Raw genomic sequence first — 24,907 nt, 5'->3', positions numbered from 1 at the left:
CAAAAATAGAGCCATTGACTTGGACCACCGCCACCATCTTTGCTTCCTTGTCGACTATAAAGCCCGATTTCTTTAGCACTTAAGCTTTGTATAGCAGTTTGATCAAGAGAAAATGGGTCAAATGGAGCCCAAATTGAGCATGAATCGGCTCATTTGAGAGCTATGATTGAGGGGTGTTACCATATACATGTGGTAGTGATGTGTGTGAACACACTAGGACCGCTCTGGCATTTCTTCCCTCTTTATACACTCATCACTCTAGGGCTATCTATCTTTCCATTGCACACTAAGTAACACACTCTCTATTGTGTGCCTTGAGCATCCTTCGTCTTCTCCAAGCTGTGTGTGTTTCTTTCTAACCCTAATTCCAACAATTAGTATCAGAGCAGTTTGCGTCCACCCGGGCTTAGTCGCCAACAACTCCAGCACCACATGTTTGCTCACTTTCTTTGATTTCTGTGAGGTTTGGTGAGCGTTCTCAGGTCGACAAATATTTCAGAAGAGCTCGTAAAGCTCAGTCTACTCAGATTTTTGATTCGGGCTCATTTCAGCCTCCGTTTTCACTACAAGTTGCACAAGCTATTTTGTCATTTTGTGCAGGGTTTCTGTCAGTTCCGTTTTCTGCATAACAGATGCCTTATAGTCTTCTACAGTTTGTGCTATATAGCATTTGTTGTTCCCGCTTCGTTTCTCCTCTTTTCGAGCAGTTTTCGCATCAGGTGCAGCATTTACCATGGCAGACAACAACAACACAGATGTGTTCAAGATGTTTGTTGCCGAGGACAGATTGGATGGGGACAATTATCCTATGTGGGCTTATATGATGCAAAACGTTCTTGTGTCAAAGGGCGTCTGGAACATTGTGTAGGGCACTGATGTACGTCCTGGTTCTTAGGATGTAGGCGATGTTGAGGATGTTGCAGGTCTTGATGCAAGGATTGCTGCTATTAGAGTTGTTTTGCCTACGGCAGAACAAGCTCGTTGGGATGTAAAGGATGCGCAGGCTCATGCATTGATTGCGTTGTCTGTGAAGCACACCATTGTTCCTCACATCCGTTCAGCAAAATCTGCAAAACAGGGTTGGGATACTCTAACAGGTCTTTATGCAAGCCGCAATGAGGCTAAAATTGCTTTGCTGCGTAAAGAACTCGAGTCAAAGATTATGCATGAGAAATATGATATGGACACTTTTCTTGCTGGTGTCAAGGATATCAATGAGCAACTTATTTCTACAGGTGAAGTCATTTCAAGAAAGTTCCCTTGTGCAGACTGTTCTTGATGCCTTACCAGATTCTTACCAGACTTTTGCTAGTACTTGGAGACTTATGACTGAAGGAAATCTAGAAGTTGTCAAGTTTGATGCATTATGCACATTGCTGTTGCAAGAGTCACTTCCCAAAAAAAACAGGACTAAACAACATGCAGTTGAATAGGCTTTTATTGCTTCTCAAAGAAAGGGTGGTAACAGCAATGCAGTCACTTCTTATGGTTCTGTTGCGAGTGACAAAACTTCTGTTCCTAATGCTTCTGCTCGTAGCACTTCATCTGGCAATGCTGGTAATAAGGGCAGAAAGAAGATGCGTTGCCAATATTATTGTAAAGCTAATGATCACTTGATCAAGCAGTGCCCTAAGTTGAAGGCCAAAGAGGCTAAGAAGAAAGAGGGTGGTTCCATTGCAAATGCTGGTTCCACTAAAAATGCAGCCATTGTTGAGACTTCTGTGAAAGGAGACTATGTTGGTGATGTTGATGCAGAATGGGCTTTTAGTGGAGAGTGCACTTACAATCCTGTTGTACATGATGCATGCTTGTCAGTTGCTGCAGATTCACATGTGTGGTATTTCAATAGTGGTGCTACAAAGCACATTACCTCAAATCGTGAATTGTTTATCTCTCTCGAGTCTGTCCCTCATGGGAATTCAGTCACTTGTGCCAACAATGCCTCTTATCCGGTTCAAGAAGTTGGCAAGATTGTGCTTACTACTGCTAATGGTAGTTCTTTCATACTTGTTGATGCACTTTATGTACCTGGGATCAAGAAGAATCTTTGTCTGTATCTGCACTTGCTAGACGTGGACTTGTAGTCAAATTTGTGGATGACAGATGTACAATTCATGATCTCAGTTTTGGTGATGAAATCGTTGCATCTGGGCTTTTGTGTTGTGGGTTGTATAAGCTCACTTTGTATGACAAGTGTGGACAAAATTTTGCAAATGGAGTTGCAGATTCAAGGGCTATTTTAGATGCAAAACTTTGGCATGCACATTTTGGTCATCTGAATTTTGTCAGTTTCCTGCGTTCGCAGAAATCTGATATGGTTGCTTCTTTACCGCCTCTTGAAGCACCTATCAAACATGTTTGTGAAGGCTGTATTTTGGGTTAGATGCAGCGTTCTAAGTTTCCAAAGGATGATTCGGTTCGGGCCACATACAGGTTGCAGCTTGTGCATAGTGATGTTTGTGGGTCCATGCAAACTCCTTCTTTGGGCAATTACTTTTACTTCGTGACTTTAATTGATGATTACTCCAGGCATGCATGGGTATTTCCTCTTAAAGAGAAGTCCGAAGTTTTTATGTGCTTCAAACAATTTCTGGCTCTGGCTAAAAATGTCTCGAAATGTACTATGGGCACCCTCCGTTCCGGTCGAGGGGGGGAGTATATGTCTCATGAACTCAATGCATTTGCGGCTAGTCATGGCATAAAACACATTAGGGAAAATTTGGACTCACAAAGGGGCCATATAAGGAGTTTGACTTCCTCTCTTATGTCCAAAACAGGCGTGCGGTAAATTTTTTGCAAATCAACTCTAAACTTGGCGAAGATTTGGCAGCTAGAATCCACTCTTCAAGCTCTTTCTATTGATATATAGCACGCCATGAGATTCCTCATATTAAAAATATGAAAGATTTTATTTTTTGATTCTCTGAGATTAGATCTCTGCCAAGTTTAGAGTTGATTTGTAAAAAATTTACCGCATGCCCGTTTTGAACATGAAGAGGAAGTCAACTCCTTATGAGGCCCCTTTGTGAGTCCAAATTTTCCCTAATGCCAATGTAAAGTGTCTTATACACCTCAGCAAAATGGTGTTGCTGAGAGGAAAAACAGGTCACTTACCCTAAACCGGCTTGAGAAAAATAACTACCCTGCATGGAAGTTCATAATAACAAATTTCCTAAAAGGAAAAGGTTATTGGGACTCTATAGAAGGAGACAATGAAAAGGAACCAGAGATTCCCGAGGCAAATGCTACAGCAGAACAAAGGAAAGCTTTGAGGGACTGGCAACAAGGCCAGAGCAAAGTGATGTATTGGCTTTCTATGAGCATCACAAATGGCATGATGGGCTATCTACAGGATGCTAAAACCCCCGCCATTGCATGGAGAAACTTAGGCAGAGTGTTGGAGGTGAACACCAAGGCCAGGAAGCTTCAACTAAAGTCGGAGTTAAATCAGGTTAAGAGGAACAACCTTTCCATCAATGATTATGCTTTGAAGATCAAGAGTATCATTGAGGCTCTTGGATCTATTAAAGTCTCAGTGGAAGATGATGACATTGTCCGTGCATGCTTGGATGGTTTAGGAGATGAGTATGTACATTTTAGGTCTTCCATGAATACAAGAGACGACATCCCCGTGTTCCAAGATTTGATTTCTATGCTTATTCTTGAGGAGAAGAACCTTGACACATCTTCTTCTCATGGCAGAAATAATTCTGAACAGTCCTTCTATTCTAATTCCAACAGAGGTAGAGGTAGAGGTCGTGGTCGAGGCCCAAGGGGTTGCAGGGGCCAGTTTCTGGAAGGTCAATCAAATCAAAACAATACAGGTGGCAGGGGAAACCAGTTTCAAGGCAGGGGGAGTCAAAGAGGTCGTGGTGCAGGATCAAGCAGGCAGCAACATACTCTTTTGGGAGTGCTGTTGTTACTTGGAGCAGCAAAAAGCAGCCTACGGTTGCTTTATCGAGCACAGAGGCCGAGTACAGAGGTGCAACAGTTGCGGCGTGCAAGGTAGCTTGGCTACGCACATTACTTGAGGACTTGGGAGTGCAGGTGGACCAGCAAATTGTCATCCATTGTGACAACCTCAGCAGCATGCAGTTGGCTAAGAACCTAGTGTTCCATGCCGGGACCAAACACATAGAGGTCCATTACCACTACGTTCGAGAGCGAGTGTTGGTGGGAGACATCGACTTGATCTACGTCAGCACAGAGGAGCAGATAGCGGATATCTTTACCAAGGCCCTCGGAGCTGAGAAGCTTCGACGTTTCCGGACTATGCTTGGACTCTGCGACATGCAGAGCTCGAGGGGGAGTGTTGAGATGTCGAGCTCTACATCTTGAGCTGGCATCCACTACGGGTCTTGGCCGCTTACGACATTTACTCACTGGCGCGTTAGGTGACCGACATGGAGGATCTCTGCCAGTGATTCTACAGCTAGACTACACTTATAGTGCCAGCCTAGTACGCTTCTAGCGAGTTCACACTGTTAAGTATGGAGCCTGATTTACCCTTGTAATTTTTTGTGGTAAAAGCGCACATTTGTAAGGCCCCCATTATGAGGAGAAGCCATCGTGCGTGAAGGAAAATCACTCACCGGAAACCAAAATTTTCACGGACAAGAATCAGGGGCAACTTCAAAGGCCTCGGGGGCCAAGGCCCCCGAAACTTTTTTTTTCGCCGGAATATTATGGCCGGACGGCGGCCGGAAAGTGGTCGGAAAACAACCGGTCGGTTGGCCGGTGGCCGGTAGTCAATGGCCGATGGCCGGTGGTCGGAAGTCAATGGCCGGTGGCCGAATTCAAAAGCGGACTTGTCTTCTCAAGGGCGGCCACACATGGGTGGATTGGAGGGTCCGATTTGGACTTATTCGCACAAGGGCGGCTACACATGGCTGTCTCTCATAAGAGAGGACATCCCTTTTGGCCTATAAAAGGAGGCCATTTCTACACACATTTCATAGTGTGAAGTTGATGCAACAAGGTGAGTGTGAGGTGGTGAGAGTGAAGCAAGGCGGGAGCTCCATTAAGGGTATAATCCCTTTGTAAACTACTTCTTGTTTTGAAGTACTAAAGCCATTGAGTGGCTGCTTTCCTGTGGACGTAGCCCACATTGGGTGAACCACGTATATCGTGTGTACTCTCTCTATCTCTCTCTCTACTCTATAATCTCGTGTATATAAATCTGTCTCTCTCCATTAAGTAATCTACTCAATTATCTATTTAGCTACGTCTTATTTCCTAACACACACTTAGTGACCGCATGTACATATGTGCTACTTTTCAGCTTTAGCACTTAGTCATTTTGTACTCTCTTTTCTGTGAAGAAGAAGAAGAAGAAGCTTTCCATCTCTGTGTGCTTTGTGCTTGTCTTGTGTAGCTCTCTTGCATCCTGATTCTTTACATACAAGACAACCTTGCAGATATTTTCACAAAGGCATTGTCTCGTGAGAAGCTCGAAGCTTTCCGCAAAGCTTTGGGCTTACTCCCCTTTGTGGACTGATCATGTCCTCAAGGCATGGCACTTCCCTTTGCTCATGTGCTAGCTCTCATTCACCGCATCACCCCGGGGGGGATTTGTTACCATATAGTGGTACTGATTTGTGTAAACACACTAGGACCATCGGGGCATTTTTTCCCTCTTTAGGAGGTTTTTTCCCCCGTGCATTGTATATACTCGCATCACTCTAGGGCTATCTATCTTTCCATTGCACACTAAGTAACACACTCTCTATTGTGTGCCTCGAGCTTCCTTCATCTTCTCCAAGCTGTGTGTGTTTCTCTGCAACCCTAATTCCAACAAGGGGATCAACACATACATATTAATTGTAGATATTTGGGACCATGATGAGCTCAAATGTGAAGTATGAAAATAGAATCTGTGCTCTCTCTCTCTCTCTCTCTCTCTCTCTCTCTCTCTCTCTCTCTCTCTCTCTCTCTCTCTCTCACACACACACACACACACACACACACTGTTAGCGGGTCACCACGATAGACATCTATAACATAGCTATGTGGTATAACATAATATGTCAATATTTAGGGAAGTAACTCGGATGGGGTAGGAAGCCTCAAGTGAACCTAACAAGAAAACACATCAACTCAACAAGCAAAGCACCAGTCTATGACTGGAACATCTGCATGTGTCCTTTCTCACCGTTCTTAATCATCATGCTATTTTGTCACTCAAACAAACTCAAAACAAAACAAAACCTAATAGGCCTAGGGACACTATCCTATAAAGTCTAATGGAAATCGTTCAACAAGGTACCAAAATCATGATGAAGGTCCTGAAAACTACAATAGAACTATCTAGAAAGGCTGCCCTATGGTCTAGGAACACTCTCCTATGGTCAAAACGTTAGAAAACAATGATTGAAGCACTCAAATTTGAGGATTAGACTCATAGATGTGTAGTCGCAAACCACAATAGAATTGACAATGCTTAAACTTGAATGAAAGACCAAAGAAAGAGGAACACAATTAAAGTTTTGGAATCAAAAAAGGATTACATAATCATTAGTTACACTACAAGAGGCTCTTCATATTAGCGACGCTCACACAGCGACGCTAAAAAAAAAAAATTCCCGGCGTCGCTATGAGCGTCGCTATAAGCGTCGCTATGAGCGTCGCAAATTTACAAAGAAATTTGCGACGCTCATAGCGACGCTTATAGCGACGCTCATAGCGACGCCAGCTGGGGTAAAAAAAATAACCGAGCACGCCCAAAAACTCAGATCTCAGATCTGAGTTTTTCAACGCCCTCAAGCAAAGAGCAGGTAACGCTCTCCCTCACTCTCTCTCTCTCTCTCTCTCTCTCTCTCTCTTTTTCTTTTACACACACACACACACAAGGAGAGGAAGGAGAGCCAGGTATGCTCCTTCCCTCTCCTCATTCTCATGTTCCCTTCCCCTCTTTCTCTCTCCCTCTCTCTCTCTCTCACACACACACATAGTGTTTTTGAGAGAGAGAGAGAGAGAGAGAGAGAGCGAGAGAGAGTGCAAAAACGCACACACATACATAAACAAAGAATGCACACACACATTGAGAGAGAAAAAGAGAGAGAGAGAGAGAGCATGCATAAACAAAAAACGCACGCATTGAGAGAGGAAAAGAGAGAGAGAACATGCATAAACAAAAAACGCACACATTGAGAGAGGAAAAGAGAAAGAAAACATGCATACGATCCAAAAAAACGCACACACATTGAGAGAGAAAGAAAGAGAAACTAAGGGAGCGTCGTAGGAAACTAATTAAAATTAAAAGACCTAAAGATCTAGCCGACGAGGAGTTGAACTGAAGACCTATTATTCAAGAGAGAAATGGCATAATCAATCTATCATACTTGGCATGGGTGATAGAAAGGTTATACCATTTATCTCTTTTTATTGGCACACACATCCACACACGCGCACACACACAGGAAGAAGAGAGTTATAACGTCGTAGGAAACTATCTTAAAAGACGTTAAAGATTAGGTTATATGTAGACTTACATTAAATTAGATTTAGGTTTATTTTTAACTAGATTTACGTTTATTTAAGCTAGATTTAGATTTACGTTATATTAGATTAGATGCGGGTCTCCATAGACTGCGATGCCTGCATGAAGCGGGTGAAGACAGCCCTCAATGGAATATAGGGTATTGCTACCTTCACTCATGGTGGGCTCCGTCGATCCAAAAGTACTGGTGAAATGTCTTCAGAAGATAGGGAAGAAGGTGGATCTTCAGGGCGGCAAGAGTCACTACATCCCCGACACAATGACCATCTAGACAACCTCTAGTCATTAGACTTACGTTAAATTAGATTTAGCTTTATTTTTAGTTAGATTTACGTTTATTTAGATTTACGCTTATTTACGTTAGATCGAGCCCACGCAAGAATTACTTTAGGGTTTAGAGTTAGACGAACAGTGAAAAGATCTACTGTGAAAAGATGTTAAGATGAAGTGAAGTGCTACAGCTAGAGAAGAGGCAAAGGGATTTTGTCCACTACATGCAGTATCATGTAGACGTGGGTGTCTAGATTTCTTGTACCCACAAATATAGGTATTGACCAATAAAGACGAGATTATAACCCGGTGGTTCTGATCTCCGTGCACCTCTAGATCGAGGTGTGCGGGGATTGGACATGACTAGAGAATGTGAGGTAAAGAGAGAGAGAGAGAGAGAGAGAGAGAGAGAGAGAGAGATAAGACGAAGAATGCCAATAGAATATTAAATTTGTTGTCCAGGTTATAAGTTTTTTATCCTCATTATGAGTAGCGACGAGGATGTGGGACTGTCCAACCGAAACACCTATCTCTCAACGAGGGTCTTATGTCCTTGTAATCAATGCAAGCATGCTGTGCGACGGACAAGACGTGTTTCTTTGCAGCACGTTCGCGAATTTGGCGAGTTCGATCCATCTATTATAGATCGAGTTGTTGCCAATTATAACTCGTCGGACTCTGACGCTGCCCAACAAGCAGCAATCTTGCAACCCAATAGACGTATTCGCAGGCGCTTTGGTCAAGCAGCATATGTGAGGCCACAAGATGTAGCCTCTGACAGCTCGGGGGATGATCATGCAGAGCACATTCCCAACGAGGCAATGTTTGAGCCCGAGATTGATGAAATGATCGAGACGATCATGGATTCAGAAAGGCTTATCTATGATGATATGAAAAGTGAAGCCGATACATCATTGTATAATGGAGCACGTATGTCTAGATTGAAAGCACTCCTGGTTCTTCTCAACATGCAGGCAAAGTTTGGATGGAGTGACACTAGCGTCACAGCGCTTTTCAGGTGATCTATTACAATTAGTTTACTTTAATAGAACTCTAAATGTATAATGATCTGATAGATTTTTACACGACTGTATCATATTTTTATGTTGTGTAGATTGCTGAAAGAGCACATTCTACCAGCTGACAATGTGATGCCAGATTCCCGAGATGAAGCAAGAAAGATTTTGCGAAACTTGGGGATGGATTACAATTCTATCCACGCTTGTCCTAATGACTGCATTCTTTTCAGAGGGGAATACACAGACATGGAGAAGTGTCCGAAATGTGATTCCGAAAGATATCGAGTAGATCTCCACGGGACAAAAATTCCACAAAAGGTTTTGCGACATTTTCCTTTGCTTCCTCGCATCAAGCATTTCTTCGAATGTAAGTCCATGGCCGCCCTAGCATCATGGCATGAGGAGAATAAATCTTCGGATGGTGTGCTACCAATTCCTGCAGATTGCGCAGCCTGGAAACATATAGATGGAACATGGTCGGATTTTGCTAGGGAAGCTCGAAATTTGCGCTTAGGCCTGGCTATGGATGGCATAAATCCATTTGGTCAAAGATCAACATCTTACAGTGTATGGCCCGTTGTCATCGTCAACTACAACATTCCCCCGTGGTTGACTACGAAGAAGGGGCACCTATGGCTAAGCTTGATTGTGCCAGGGCGATATAAAGTGGGGAATATGGATGTGTATCTTCGTCCACTATTGGTAGAGCTACAACAATTGTGGATTGGCATAGAGGTGGTGGATATGAGCCGACACACAGGACGACGGAATGCTTTGATCAGAGGTATTCTAATGTGGACCATGCATGACTATCCCGGGCTAACAGAATGCTCAGGTGATCTATTGACACTCCTCTCTCAGACACTGTAAATCTTGTTTTTTCCCATAGTTGATCTATTATCATGTGTATACATGCAGGGCTTCAAACAAGCGGATACAGAGCATGTGTCACATGTGGACCTAGACTGAATGCACGTAGGGCACCCTCACTGAAGAAGCAAATCTACGAAGGTCATCAAGCGTATCTTCCGGAGAATCATGTGTTACGCGACGGCTTTTTGGGAAGAGAGCCACCAAGGATGTCTGCACAAGCATGGTTAGAGCAGAAGGAGATGTGCGATGACGGATTGCCTCCAGGGATGAAGAGACTATCTCTATGGTACGAGTTACCATACTGGCCCCGACTCGTGATCAATCACTTGCTCGATCCAATGCACATATTCAAGAATGTGGGTAATCTACTATGGGACCATTTGACCGGCAAGAAAGATACTTTGGGAGCCAGAGTTGACCTTAGAAATGTGGATCGTATGGAGCAATAAAGCGTTCCGAAGTGCAAAAAGCAATCAAGAATGGGTGGAATAGGCCAGATTGGCTGGCCAAAGAAGATTGGAAGAATGCGAAGAAAGCAGCGCGCGAGAATCCCTACAAGTGGAAGCAACAAAAGGATGCAGCCAGAGCGCGAGTAGAGGCAGGGAGCTCGCACCACTTGGGGAGCGGTGGATGGGCATCATTTGAGGCCGATTTTGTAAGTCTTTTCACATTGCTCTTTATGCATGTTTGATAGTTTAGGGTTTATGAGTTTTTTAGTTCTAACATAATGAAATCTTTGTATGTTTTGACAGTGGTCGATGACAGGACGTGATCCCACACCGTACGAGCGCGAGTACGCAGGCAGGAAGGGCTTAAACGCCCTGATGGACATTCTCAGTTCTCGCGGCGGCATGGTTAGTATTAGGGTTTACTCTTTTTTATTTTTTGTATTGTTTTATAAATGTCGTTATATGTTTATATTTACTGAAAACTGTCTTATTGTCTTTTTTTGCAGAATCCGACAGATACGCCGCTTGGACGCGATGAGACGTCTGATTAGACGACGTCAGTTTAGCCGTAGCTAGATAGCATTAGTTTAGGGTTTCTCATAGCTTATGTATCATGAGACGGATTTTATACGTCTTTTTGAACCATGTATATTATTACATTTGTCACCGCAATTCCTTTTGCCAATCAATTCTTTATGCCTATGATGTTGTACAATTGTCATTATTACATTTGCCAATCAATTCAGTTTGTCTATGATGTGTACAATTGTCAATTTTGCAAACAATGCGTCTTGTGGGTGACTATTTTGGGTCTATTATTTACCTTTGCACTTTTTTTAAAAAGTGAATCAAGTACAATATGGTTGATGGGTGGCAGGGCATTCAATGCCCTGCCACCAAAAAAATATTCTCTCAGGCGTCGCTATAAGCGTCGCTATTTATGGCTCTGTAGCGTCGCTATATGCGTCGCTATACTCTTCTGTGAGAGCGTCGCTATCTGCGTCGCTATAGGCGTCGCTATGAGCGTCGCTATATAGCGACGCCTATAGCGACGCAGATAGCGACGCTCTTGTAGCGACGCTTTTAGCGACGGTTATAGCGACGCCGGGGGTTATAAAACCCAGTGTATTTCCGTCGCTAAGAGCGTCACAAGAGCACACAACCTCTTGTAGTGTTATGTTGATTACAGTTGGAGCAACTTGCTTGAGAGTACGTACAATAGAGCTCCTCTCTCTTCCCAAGATAAGCCTCCTCCACATTAACGTTATTGACTTTTATACATAGGGCTTTCTAAATGGCTAGTGGCTGGCTTACATAGGGCTTACACATACCATGACAAAATTACAACTCCAGGATTCGACTTGCTACTCTAGAACCAGGATTTACTCAGAGTATAGCTACACTAGCTTGGGAGATAATAGAGTACAAATGAATTCAAAATGTGGTGCTCGATTAAATGTTCAACTTGGTGGCCGCCAAAAAACAAAAAAAACACACACACACACAACCAAATTATCAATCCAATATCATCATGTAAAAACCTAAATGAAAATACAATGTTTGTGAGTGGTGACCATCCAAGAAAGAGAGAGATATTGGAATGGCCTAGCTTAGAAGAGAATGTTGAACCTACTCAAATCCACAAGACCCAAACCTAGGAAAATCTTAATAGCCTAGCTTTAAACTCTAAAGAGACATGTTCAGTACATAGTTTAAGGGGGATAGATAAGGCTTGCATTCATGATTATGGTGAAATCATCATGTGCCTTAGACCACTCCACCATCTTTGCTTCCTTGTCAACGATGAAGCCCAAGTTTTTCAGCACTTAAGCTTTGTATAGCAGTTTGACCGAGAGAAAATGGGCCAAATGAATCCCATATTGAGCATGAATTGGCTCATTTGAGAGCTATCATTGAGGGGATCAACACACATATATTATTTGTAGAGATTTGGAACCGTGATGAGCTATTTGAAACAGATTCTATTTGGAGCCGCCCTATGGTCTAGGAACACTCTCCTATGATCAAAACGTCAAAAAACAATGATTTAGGCACTCAAATTTGAGGATTAGGCTCGTAGATGTATAGTCGCAAACCACAATAGAAATTGACAATGCTTAAACTTGAATGAAATACCGAAGAAAGAGGACCACAATGCAAGTTTTGGAAAAAAATAATAATTACATAATCATTAGTTATGTTGATTACAAGTTGGAGCACCTTGGCTGCTTGCACGTACATACAATAGAGCTCCTCTCTCTTCCCAAGATAAGCCTCCTTCACAATAACGTATTGACTCTTATACTTAGGGATTTCTCAAAGTCTACTGACTGGCTTACATAGGCCTTTACAGATATCATGACAAAATTACAACTCAAGGGTTCGACTTGCTACTCTAGAATCAAGATTTACTCATAGTATAGCTACCCTAGCTGGGGAAAATAATAGAGTACAAATGAATTTAAAATGTGGTGCTCGTTTAAGTGTTCAACTTGACGGCCGCCCAAAAAAAAAACACACACACACACACAACCGAATTATCAATCCAATATCATCATGTAAAAACCTAAATGAAAATGCAATATTTGTGAGTGGTGACCATCCAAGCAAGAGAGAGATATTGGAATGGACTAGCTTAGAAGAGAATGTTGAACCTCCTCAAATCCACAAGACCCAAACCTAGGAAAATATATATAGCCTAGCTTTAAACACTAAAGACACATGTTAAGTACATAGCTTAAGTGGGATAGATAAGGCTTGCATTCATGATTATGGTGAAATCATCATGTGCCGTAGACCACGCCACCACCTTTGCTTCCTTGTCGATGATGAAGCCTGATATTTTCAGCACTTAAGCTTTGTATAGCAATTTGGCCAAGAGAAAATGGGTCAAATGGACCCCAAATTGAGCATTCATCGGCTCATTGGAGAGCTATGTGTCACGTGACACATCCAACCCTATGTGTCCATGAACAAGCTACAACACAAAAAGGGTTCAGTTAGTCCAGCCAGTCTAGAATAGAAAGTGATCTGGCACTTTTGTGCAACTGTTCGCAGACGGTGCATGTCCAGACACTTAGATTAGATGCATATCCTCTAGTTGCACACAGCATGACCATCAAATTCCAGTCAGATCCCATCACTAGCATTTTTACAGTGCATAGACCTATTTTCCCTATTTTTGATATTTTTCACTTATTTATTAAGTGACTTTTGTTGGAAAGTAGGTAGGGAAATTTTGCTAAGTTAATATATAAGCAAACCAGAGTTAGCACTTTCTGGCAGAAGAGGCAGCAGGAGCACCTTGCTCAACAGGCAACTTCTCAGCAGCACCCCCGAATAGCCTAGCGTTTTTTCTCCACAGCCGTTGACTGGCTAGCGTTTTTGGTCAAGGACTTAGATCAGCCTAGCATTTTGTTTTGCATCGGATTGGCGACAAGACTACAGCAGGACAAGCCATAAGACCAGTGTTTTCAGTTTTCAGTCTTTAGCACTCGCAGAACAATTCCCGAACCTCACATATCTCACCTTCCCGCAGCAATTCCTCGTCGCACGGTGGGATCCATCCAAGTTTGCAGTTTTAGCTTGAAAAACACAGATTTCAGCATCCGTGTTTTTAGTGCGTCGTCGTCGCATTGTCGTCATCGACATCGTTCCCAACATAGAGTCAGAATCTAGCAGATAAAGATTTCCAAATTTCGGCCCTTAGCGTTTTTAGATTTCAGCCCGTCTCATCGTCGTCCTCATTGTCGTCGACATTGTCGGCAAGTCCAAGCATTGTAGAGATTTGTGCAATCATAAGTAGACCGCTCTTGCCATAGAGAGTGGGGCCTTCAGAGGAGGGTTTTACAACGTGTCTGGTGTCGTATTCTCTTCTCTCTCTATCTCTCCGTCTCATGCACTTCCATTCACAGTGTCTATTCACTTTGTTTGTGTCCATTGCACTCTCTCACTAAAGGAATAGAAGGCACTCCCTTCAATAAGTAAAAGGAACCTTGAGCACAGTCCGGAGCACTCATCTTGAGCAAAGTTCAACATTCACATCTGCTGCACCTTACATTGGTATCAAAGCTTTGCAGTGTTTTGTACCACTCAAGGAAAGAACCACAAGAACCACATAATTTTTTTTGCTTGTTGAGGTCGCACGAACCCAAGTTCACTTGGGTGTGTCGATTCCTAATCGTGTTTTTGAAGAGTAACAGGAATCCTAGGAAAGAAGGGCTTGTACAGCCTCTCCTTGTGCCTCTTTTCACTCATTGAGAGCGGACCGTGCACTTAGCAGCCGGCCAATCGACATGAGGTGGGAAAAAGCAACCTTGGTGTGAGCGTAAGGCCGCCAAGGGGGCGCCCACGGAAAAGAGCAGAACTCTGGTGAAGAGAAGATCCTTCTTTAACATAGACTGGAAGCAAAAGAAGAACCTCAAGACCCTCAAGAACTCAAGACCCTCAAGACCCTCAAGAACCCAAGACCCACAAGAACCCAAGTTCCTCGTGAACTTAAGAAGCCACAACTTCAGTGTTTGGTCATCACCCGAAGCGGAATGGACACCGGGCATGAAAGTGATGGGCAAGAAAGCACTGAAGAAGAATTTCAGCAACAGGGAGGATTTCCTGACCCTCCCCCTTTGCCATCTACGCTAGGAATTTCACCAATCCCCATGGAAGCTTTGGTTAAGTCGATGATGGACATGATGGCAAAGCAAGAGGCGACTCGCATTGCCGCGGAGCGTGACTGCCAAGACAAACAAGATCGCGATCGCTTGGTGGCCGAGGAACGGAAAGAAAAAAAACCGGTAATAAAGGTCGACTTGGAGCAAGCTCTCTTGGTGGGCGAAGAAAGAAAGGCTACTATTGAGCGTGAGCTTGTGCAAGCACGCTTGGCGGCCGACACAAGAAGGGAAGCGGTTGAAGAAAGGCTACTTTGGAGTTAGAGCGTGAGCCCCAAAGAGAACAACGCATGAATGACTTGGTACTAAATGTCCTCACCTCGAAACCCAAACCGGCCAAAGAAGTTGGTGGTTCATCAAGTGGTGCAAGCTGAGATTCGGACTCCAACACCCTCGTCACCAAGAAGTTGATGTTCAGTAAGTATGATGGTAAGATGGATGCTAGTGTTATTCGTTCTTGGTTGCATCAATTTAATTCTTATTTTGTGACAACTACGAAGACAGGAAATAGCAAGGTTTTGACGGTAGCTATGTACCTTGCCAGTGATGCCATCAATTGGTACCACTCATGGCAAGAGGCACAGCTAGCCGTGCACCTAGAGGAAGCCGATGGAGATGTGCCCCATTCCTTCAATTGAGCTGACTTCCAAGACAAGCTCAAGGCGTGGTTTATGCCTCCTCAGCAGCTAGCACGATTGAAAGAAGATCGGTGCAATATCAAGCAACATGGTATGCCAATCATGTCTTTTTCTAACCGTGTTTTGCAGCTTGGCACTCAATTACGCAAATCGAATGATGAGCGCAAAGAGGCTTTCCTTTTTGGGTTAGATGATTATATCAAGTTTGATGTAGAAGTCTTCGATAAAATCGATCTCAACAAGGCGGTAGCGATCGGTCTCGCACAAGAGATGAAGCACAACAAGGGAAAGCCTAAGGAGAACAAGACTTCCACAAGTACCTCTCAAACTTCTCAGAACCCTCAGAACGGTAAGAATGGTAAGAACGGTAACTCTTCTAACCAATCTTCCAATAGTGTTTTAGAAAAGAACTCTTCCAATGAACCTAAGGGTAAGGCTAACACCAAGATAAAAAGAAAAAGATCCATAAGAAGAGGGATTCTAGTGATAGTGAGACATGGACTGAAGAGTCAAAGTCCAACACAACTTCTAGCTCATCTGAGAGTGACTTAGATGAAAAAGACAAAGACAAGAAGAAAGGTTCATGGACCATAAAGCTGAAAGAGATGTCAAAACAAATAGATGAAATGGCCAAGACAAGATCTTCAGTCAGAAAGATGGAGGCCCAATGTTCAAAATTCAGATCGAGAGAGCAAAAAATCTGATGAATGCTCATAGTGCACATATTGCAAGTCTTATGGGCGTTAGGAAGAGGATGAGGTCTAGGAGGGCCTCTTTATTTTCCATAAGATTATGGAGGTGGTTAACATTTTGACAAACAGGTGAATGCCATGTGTGCAAGAATGGTGGGTGTGTAAGAGAGGTGTAAGAGTGGTCAAAGGATGCACTTTTTCCCTCCAAAGCGGGGGGGGGGGAGACAACTTTATGATTTTTGGCCTTCCATATCTCTTACATATTATCTCCAATTTGAGTGGACATTATAGATCTGTGATCTACATGCCAAGATCTTTCCAAAGATATGCTACATGATATGGTTTTGCTTGCTAGATTTTAAATTTCATTTTTAGGGGGAAGTTTGAATTTAAATAAACTAGCCATTTTGCCTGTTTGAATTCAAAAAAATTTCCTTGATTGCTTTCTTAATACTAGAGGTCTCCTTAAACTGCCAAACAAAGAGGGCCTCCTAGACCCCATTCTCTTCCTAATGGCATGTGTGGAATAATTGTGGAATCAAGATTCACCATTTCAAGAAGAGGAGAGAATTATCAATGATTGCACTGACAAATATTGAGAAGCAGTGAAAGCAGATGGATCAAGTGGCTACAAGGAAAATAAAACCATCACAAGTACTAGTGGTGGAAGAGCATATACCAAGGGGGTACTGGGCAGGGTAGAGACAGAGGTAACTTTGGAAAAAGAAGCTTGTGTCCTGATGAGGTTGTCACAATAGATGAAAACCGGCCTCTATACATGTACTCCAAAGTTGTGAAGTAGCAATCCTAGTCATGCTACCTCACAATCCCCCATCTCTTAGATCCTCTCTCTGATGAAGTGGTAGTGCACCTCAATGTGCTTTGTCTTGGCATGAAACATTGGGTTTTGTGCCAATTGTATCCTGATGAGGTTGTCACAATAGATGACAAATGGCCTCTGTACAGGTACTCAAAAGTTGTGAAGTAGCAATCCCAGCCATGCTACCTCACATGCCTCCACTGCAGTACCCCTGTACTCTGCCTCTGTACTCAAAAAAGCAACCATAGGTTGCTTCTTGCTAATCCATGTGATAGTAGCACTCCCAAGTGAGAACATGAATCTGTTGGTAGACCTGCGATCGTATGTACTACAGGCCCAATTCGCATCTGTGTAGCCATAGAATCCAACTGTATAGCTCAAGTCTGGACGTGAGATAGTCAAGAAGATCACGCTACACATAATCTTTTTGTACATGGTAACTTGACCTGGGTCATTCCCCAACTTCAAATTCTAATCTAAGGACATTGAAATTGGTTTACAATCAGCCATACCATCTTTTTTCAACATACCCAAAGCATATTGCCTTTGTGACAGCCACAATAATTTCAATGATGCCCAAGAAAAATTGCAAGTCTCCCAAAGTCTTTCATGTCAAAATCTTGCATAAGTAGATCCTGCATGCCCTCTACTGAGACACATTATCACCTCCAACAATCAATCATCCACGTAGATGCATATTACCACAATTTCTACCTCATTCTTTTGCACATATAATGAATGGTCTTCATCAGGTATCTCAAAGCCCAATGAAATGAGGAATGCCACAATCCTCTCATACCAAGCTCTAGGTGCTTGCTTTAGCCCATACAATGCATTCTTCAACTTATATACAAGGTCATGTAGCATCGTATTTGCATAACCTTGTGGCTACTCCATATACAAATTTTGCTCCAAGTCTCCATGAAAAAAATGCATTCTTTACATCCATTCGTTTCAACGCCCATTTTAACGCGACGACCACTGCAATAAACACACGAACACTAGCCATCTTAGATATGGGGCTGAACGTCTCCTCATAATCAATCCCATAAGTATGTGCATAAGCTTTGGCCATAAGTCTAGACTTGTACCTGCTCACATTTCCATTAGCATTATTATTTATTTTGTAAATCCATTTACATCCAATTGTCTTTTTTTCCTTTGGTAATGGAACCAATTCCCATGTTCCATTTGCATCAACTGCATCCATCTCTTCATCCATAGTGTGCCACCATTTATCATCGATCCTTGATAGAATCCTCAAAACATGTGGATTCTACTCCCTCTGTAATCTTCATCATAAATGCACAATGACCAGCCACATAAGTCAATCTCTGCATGATTTCTTTCTCTTTCTAACGTGCATGGTCCAAGATCACTTCAAGGTGCTTTGTTTCTTGCTTGCATCCTTCTTGCTCCCAGAGTCTTCACAGAGGGTATGCCAAACTCCTAATCCAAAATTTGCTCAGAACCATTGCTATCGCTATCATCATAACCAACACTCAAATTTGGAAACTTAGGAGCATCATCAGCTTTTTCCTTTCCTTTCCTTGATACATTTGAAGAGTTAGCATGTCATAATAACTAATATCTAATTCTCCTAAACGATTTTCTCATGTTAAACTGATCATTTAATATGGGAAAGTACCAGGGGAGAAAAAGCTAGAATATTGGTTAAGCTAGCAGACCGACCACAATAGAGAGCCAAAGGAGAAAAAATAGGGATCCAAAGGGGGTGAAATCTGTAAGAAAGCAATGTGAAAAAATCGGCTTCAAAGACCCTAAGGTTCAACCCATTAAGACTTCCAAAATGCTAAGGTTCTAAAATTCAATGTAAAGTCCAATGGTCGATATTGGATGCTTTGTAAGTGTATATACAAAGTCTTCCTAGATCCCTACATAGGAAGGGGCGAGCCCTTTTACTAGGGGATGAGAGAGAAACACACACACACACACACCCTTGAGCCCTTTACACAAAGGGAATAGGGGACACATGTCAGCTCCCTAGCATCTCATCTATGCTATTGTACAATGTACTTTCTTGTTTGCTTTTCAAGCATAGCATTAAAATTGTAAAAATGTTTTGAACAATGATGATTGTGATACGACCATGATGTGGGACATTTAAGGATTGTAATGATTGCTAGAGTCAAAGGAAGCAAATGATCCTTGTGTGCAATGTTAATGAAACTTGAAGCTAATCAAGGGTGTTATAGCAACGTGTGGATGACTTGAATGCTAATATGATCATAAATTTATCATTTTTGTCACATCATACAGGGTATAGAGAAACCAATCCCCACAACTATTATCGTCCATGGAGGCTATTAGGCAATGTCGAGGAAAAGTTGATTTCATCCTATAATTGTTTCACTTTAAAATTCAAAAATCCCGGTTGAGGGGAAAAGGAAAAATTCTACTAGAATTTGGAAAAAATAGTGTTAAGCTACTAGAAGTTAGCTCAGAATTTTAAATTTTCCTCTTGGAAAATCCACAAAAAGGAAATGTGGATCATTACTAAATGTTTTGTTTTCAAGCACTCCTTTAGGTAGGTGAGACGTTGATGCAATATTCTTCCCTATCATTTGTAGATAGGGACTTGGCATGTGACTCCTTGACACAAGGCGTTGTGCACGCAATTTTGGGGGGAATCGAGGGCAATTTTCGACGTTATGTCCTCATTGTGAACACCGTGAAAATTAGACAAATATTTGTCCTCATCGTGGAGATTTGGCTTTTAAATTTATCCCTATTTAATTTCTTTGTAAAGTATCGTCTCATGCCCAACAAAAGGCTTTTTCAAAAAAATTGAGAATTTTCCAGGTAAATTGACCATGCTGAGAGGTCTTTACACTAAATTAATTTATCGAATTTTTTTAGGTGTAAGTACATTTTAAAATTTATGGGTGATTACACTAAACCTAGGTTTTTCTGAGCATTTGTTCTCTCTCTCTCTCTCTCGTAACGGACGGGTAAGAGGACGACATACCAGGAGCATCTTGGAGACGTTGCTGGCACCATAGATTTTGTGGACGCTGGCAAAGCGTTGGGGCTCATGGGGGGAGAAGTAGGGCGCAAAGGGGCATTCCTGGGCGCATCGGCGACGCAGCAGCTTGCAAGCAGCACAAGGCGTGGATGTGTTGATGTTGTTGACACTCGTCATGACCATCATATGGTTGTGATTGTTAATACTAGTGTTGAGCATCATGCCCCCCTGCTGATGAACATGTCGTGGCGTCTGCTGGTACTGTTGAAGGCCGGGCACGCCCACCGACTGCTGCGGAGGCGCGGTGCCAAGGCCGCTGCCTATCTGCATTGCTCCCTTAACAGGATATACGTCGCTGCTACAACTTGCTTGTCGTGACTGCAATTCCCCCTTTAAAAAAGAATGCTTCACGTTTATCTGCTGCTTGGCTAGTGCCCGGCCCTCCGCCGCCCTTGCCAAAGATGACCTGCCTCCCACCTCAATGCCTGTTGCTTCCCTGCACGCCAGCTATCCACTGCAAAATTAGTAAACAAGGTAGACGTGAAAGTACTTAGGCTCTTTCAAAACATCTCAAATGCATAACAAGGCAGTCTAAAACAATGTAATGAAATGGACCCATGTGAGGCTCTCAAACGTGCAGAAGGAGGGTCGGGTCAGGTAGCACTCTAAAACAAACAATTTAATGAAATGGACCCATGCGCGCGAGGCTCTTCATGCAAGGTCAAATGCTAGTGTCAAATGTATGCCTAACTCTCTTCTTCACTAAAGCTTGCTTTAGAAAGCGAGTTTAGGAAATGAAAAGCCTCGTAAAAATCGTGAGGAGAAACTCAAGGAACGTCTTAAACACACTAAAACCCACTAAAATCAACAACTATAATTCGTATATAGTAAAGTATTCCTATAAATTTATAATATTGATGGCTTGATAGCCTCATCAAACATTTCCAAACTTGTACAACAATGACCTTAAAAAAAGAAGAAGCAACAAATACATCTATCTAATGTCTTGCCTCTAAAAACTTTAAGTTAACCACGAATTTAAAATATTCATTGTTTAAATTAGATTAATGTAATTTCATTGAGAAAAAGGGGTCAATTTATTAGCTTTAAGCATAGGAGTTTATGTAATACATTTTGAAAAAAATAGGACTTTGAGGCTTTCCTACAAGTGAATCTCTCGCGAGGAATCCTCTCTTAGCTATGAAACAATCACCATACATACATTGGATTATATTTTGAGTCTATATAAAGAACTACAAATGGGGTGTTCCATGATAGGCAAGTTAAAATTAATTAGAAATTTAGATCTTTTGCACAATACTTCAATTGATCCCAAATAGACTATGTTTGTATCACGATTCATATGGTATTATCCTTTGTGCTCTATTGGTACGTTCAAATAAGATTGAAAGATCATTGCAAGAACCTAAACAATATCATGTGACCTATCATTGGAAAGCACTTAAAAAATGGAATCTGTTGAAATATAGAGTGCTACATTTGGAGTAATGATGCTCAAGTTCTGATTAATCCAAAGATTTGACCACATATACCAAACGTATGGGAAATTCCTAAATTCCCCGAAATGGTGTTTGTAGCATTGGCTGAAAACCTTGTTTTTATATGTCGTAAAATGCGCTTTTTTCAAATTTGTGGGCTCATTGTAAAACTTTTGTTGGAGCATGTAATGGGATGGGTTATAATCAAGAGCTATCATTAGAAGCTAGGTTATTCAATCAAGTTTCTGAAAGGAATGGATTATATGTCAACTGAAATGGCCTAACATATATTGTATAATACAATTTTTCTTTTAATTTCATTGAATTTCTATGTATATTCAATTTTAATCGATTTACTTTCTTAGTGATTATCAAAACATTGAAAGTTAATTGTCTTAGGTAATAATGTGATTTAACTAGACTTGAAAGTCCAATTCCAAAGCTCAATATTTATAGCTTTACCAATCCTTAGATGGACAAAACCACACTTATATCTAATTTATGGAAGATGATGTATAGTGGGAATGAGAATGATCATATAATTTCACTTCAATACCCACTTGAGTTTACTTAAGTGTAGGAACCATGTATAAATTCTCTGCGAAACTATCATATGATTCCCTATAGAAGGCTCGCTCAACTAGCTACCACCGTATGAGATATGCATCATCAATGGAACCTTCATAGGAAAATAATTAGAGATTATATTAACTTATTATGTTCCTTTTGATCTTGAAATTATATTGTTATGTTTTTAACATCATGCATGAATGCATGAGATGAGAACTACAAATATGTAACTTTAACTTGTTGATCAAGTTATTCATACTAGGTGACCAACTTACAAATATAAAACTTTTACAATATATTCTAAACCCAATCACAAGCAATGTGATTTCATATGATTCCGACGGTCTACTAGCTGCTGTTATATACATATATTATGGTTTGTAACTACTAAATTTTTAGCGATACAACACCCTCCAGCTTTGAATCTTACCATACAGATCAGTGTACCAATACTTCAATGAAAAACCCAATCCTTGCTCAATAGAATATAATGTCAAAGGACAATACTAAACCATTTTTAAAGTTGTCTATGTTGGCATAACACCGGCTTTCAAAAGGAATACATGTCATCATCAAGTCTCCACCTAATTATCTCTTTGGAAAGAGGATTGAGGGTAAGAAGGACTATCACAGAAAAAAGGGGCTAAGAGTATACCCAGCTTGCCTCATGTAGCTAGCCAAGCTAATAGATTGAGAGTGTCTTGCATTATTGGAAATTTAAGAACTATTAGTGCTCATGAGTAGTAAGTAAAGGGATAATCAACTAGAAACAATTTGATCAAGCTTAAACCTATCCATCACGATTTATAAAATATTGTCTCATATTATTAAGAAGTATTCTATTAGAATTTAGGTTAATAAGATTTCATTTATACACAATATCAAATAAGTAGTAAGAAGGTTATTTAAACAAAGATTTTTCCTGTTTCAATTAGCTAGGATGAATGTCTTTCAAAGCAAATGATAAAGTGGATCGACTGGGAATACCTATCACTTCGAAATACCATTTGTCCACTTGCACATAAACTCCACACTAATTATTGGAGTAATTCTAGCTTTGAAGGGCACCACGACCATTGAACATTGTGTAGTTATATATAGATTTTCTTATTGCATCAAAGAGTGTTAGAGTGTGTGTTTATCTAGATAATGGTTTTTCCCCCCCCCACCAAACTTGGAGTAGACAATATAAAGCACATTCATTTTCTTTAATAGCTTTTCATGCATGTTGCAAAATTTGGGAGTTGAGTACTTCTTGCAATCACAGGTAGCTTCAGGCTCCTTGCCTCAAGCCTTTATATTATGATGAAAAAGTTCTCCTTACATTCAATATGGACAAGAGGTCAAAAGAATAGAGAGAGCTAGTTTAGTTAGGCTAGCTTGCCAAAGCCATGATAGGTTGTTTGTTCTTATCAGGGATGGAAAATAGTAAAATGTTAGTCACTCTTTATAGATAAATCAAAGAGGTAGAGGGATTGAAAGGAATGTTGGTCAATGTTTGCTAGTGCTCACTAATGACTTCTAACAAGGCGAGACCTTATATCAACTCTTTGAACGCTTCTGGGGATCGGGGGATTGGTCGCCTCCTGTATATATAGCCTTTGATGTTGCACATGCTTTGCATGTCACAAGATACAAGTAAAATACATGCACACCCGTTTCCAATCTTCTTCAAAAACCAATGGGAAAGGGGGGAAACCAAGAGATCATATGTTTTCTTTGGGATAGTGAAAATTTATTACACCATTATGTGTTCAAATTTCTGGGGTTTTCTAGGTAGGGAAATGCAGGGTGAGGATCACTTGCAAAAAGTTGTCAAATTAGAGTAAGAGAGGTGGATTGATACGCGAAGAATATAATCATGCACTCAAAAAAATTTGGAAAGAAGAACTTCAACAGACAGGGATAGTAGAGTGTTGAAGAGAGGAAGACATAAATGGACAATAGTGAAGATGGAAACCCATACCTTTCTTTTGACATTCAGAGAGTATAGGGTTTTTGACTCCTTGTGATGTGGGCAAAATGGGATCTCTGCGGGGAGAGATCGGGCCTGCAGAGAGACATGGCAACGTGATTGTTAGACAGGTTGGTAAAGCAGGAGTAATTAGGGCAAGACTCATGATGATGATGAGGATGACGATGATGAGGTGAGGCGTTGCAAGCAGGAGTTATAATTGGGAAAGGCCTTGCTAGCTGAATTTCTGGTCAAGCTACCAAGCTAGAAACATAAACCACTCGTTAGCATGAGGGTTCTTAGAGAGAGAGAGAGAGAGAGAGAGAGAGAGAGAGGTAGGTACTCGGTGGAAGCGAGGACGTCGTCGATGGCACAGGAAGCGATCCACCTTCTAGAGAGAGAAGAGAGCGGGCGTACACGCCGTCGATGGCTGAGGAGGAGAATTTGCGCGCGCTCGTGTGTGCGTGTGCGTGTGTGTGTGAGTGAGAGAGACAACGAGAGAGAGAGTGGGGAGAGGCGAGGACGACGTCGATGGCACAGGCCGAGGCTGAAGAGAAACGAGAGAGAGAGAGAGAGAGAGAGAGAGAGAGAGAAGAGCTGAAGTCAGTGTAGTGCAGGAAGAGGGGGGAGAGGCGAGGATCAAGGCCTTGGACTTTAATTGGGAAGACGATGATGATGCTGATGCTGATGCTCGATCAAGCGTGGGCTGTATATTGCGCAGGTGCCTCAACGCGTGACGACAAATGAGAGAGAGAGAGAGAGAGAGAGAGAGAGAGAGAGAAAACGCAATCTCAGACGGCGAGGAAGCCGGACCCCCCCCCCCCCCCCCGCCCGGCTCTCTCTCTCTCTCTCTCTCTCTCTCTGGAATTTATGAGATGGCGATGCTCTGCTGGTGCTCAATGTGGGCAAGCTTACTTGTTGGGGACGTGCAGGGGCGCAATTTTAAATAATGTATGTAGAGAGGGAGAAGAG

General features: G+C 41.9%; 1 protein-coding gene across 2 annotated transcripts in view; it reads right to left on the bottom strand.

Moving 5' to 3' along the window:
- Positions 1 to 24,416, bottom strand: part of LOC147427451 (uncharacterized) — a 59,277-nt gene extending 34,861 nt beyond the window's left edge. Inside the window, exons 1-3 of one of the 2 annotated variants that reach the window (XM_086496610.1) lie at positions 24,279 to 24,416; positions 23,948 to 24,031; positions 19,916 to 20,408 (exon numbers count right to left, since the gene is read on the bottom strand). In XM_086496610.1, coding sequence (XP_086352736.1) covers positions 19,916 to 20,408; positions 23,948 to 23,961 — 507 coding nt within the window. In that variant the 5' untranslated portion in view covers positions 23,962 to 24,031; positions 24,279 to 24,416. Of the gene's footprint in view, positions 1 to 19,915; positions 20,409 to 23,947; positions 24,178 to 24,278 lie in introns of those variants that run through there. The other variant, XM_086496611.1, reaches the window with a different exon arrangement.
- Between the last annotated feature and the right edge of the window lie 491 nt (positions 24,417 to 24,907).

This window comes from Adiantum capillus-veneris, chromosome 23 (genome assembly GCF_014529385.1).
Source record: "Adiantum capillus-veneris isolate H3 chromosome 23, ASM1452938v2, whole genome shotgun sequence".
Taxonomy (NCBI): domain Eukaryota; kingdom Viridiplantae; phylum Streptophyta; class Polypodiopsida; order Polypodiales; family Pteridaceae; genus Adiantum; species Adiantum capillus-veneris.
Note: the sequence above shows the minus strand (reverse complement) of the source record. Positions and strands in the feature narration are given on the sequence as shown.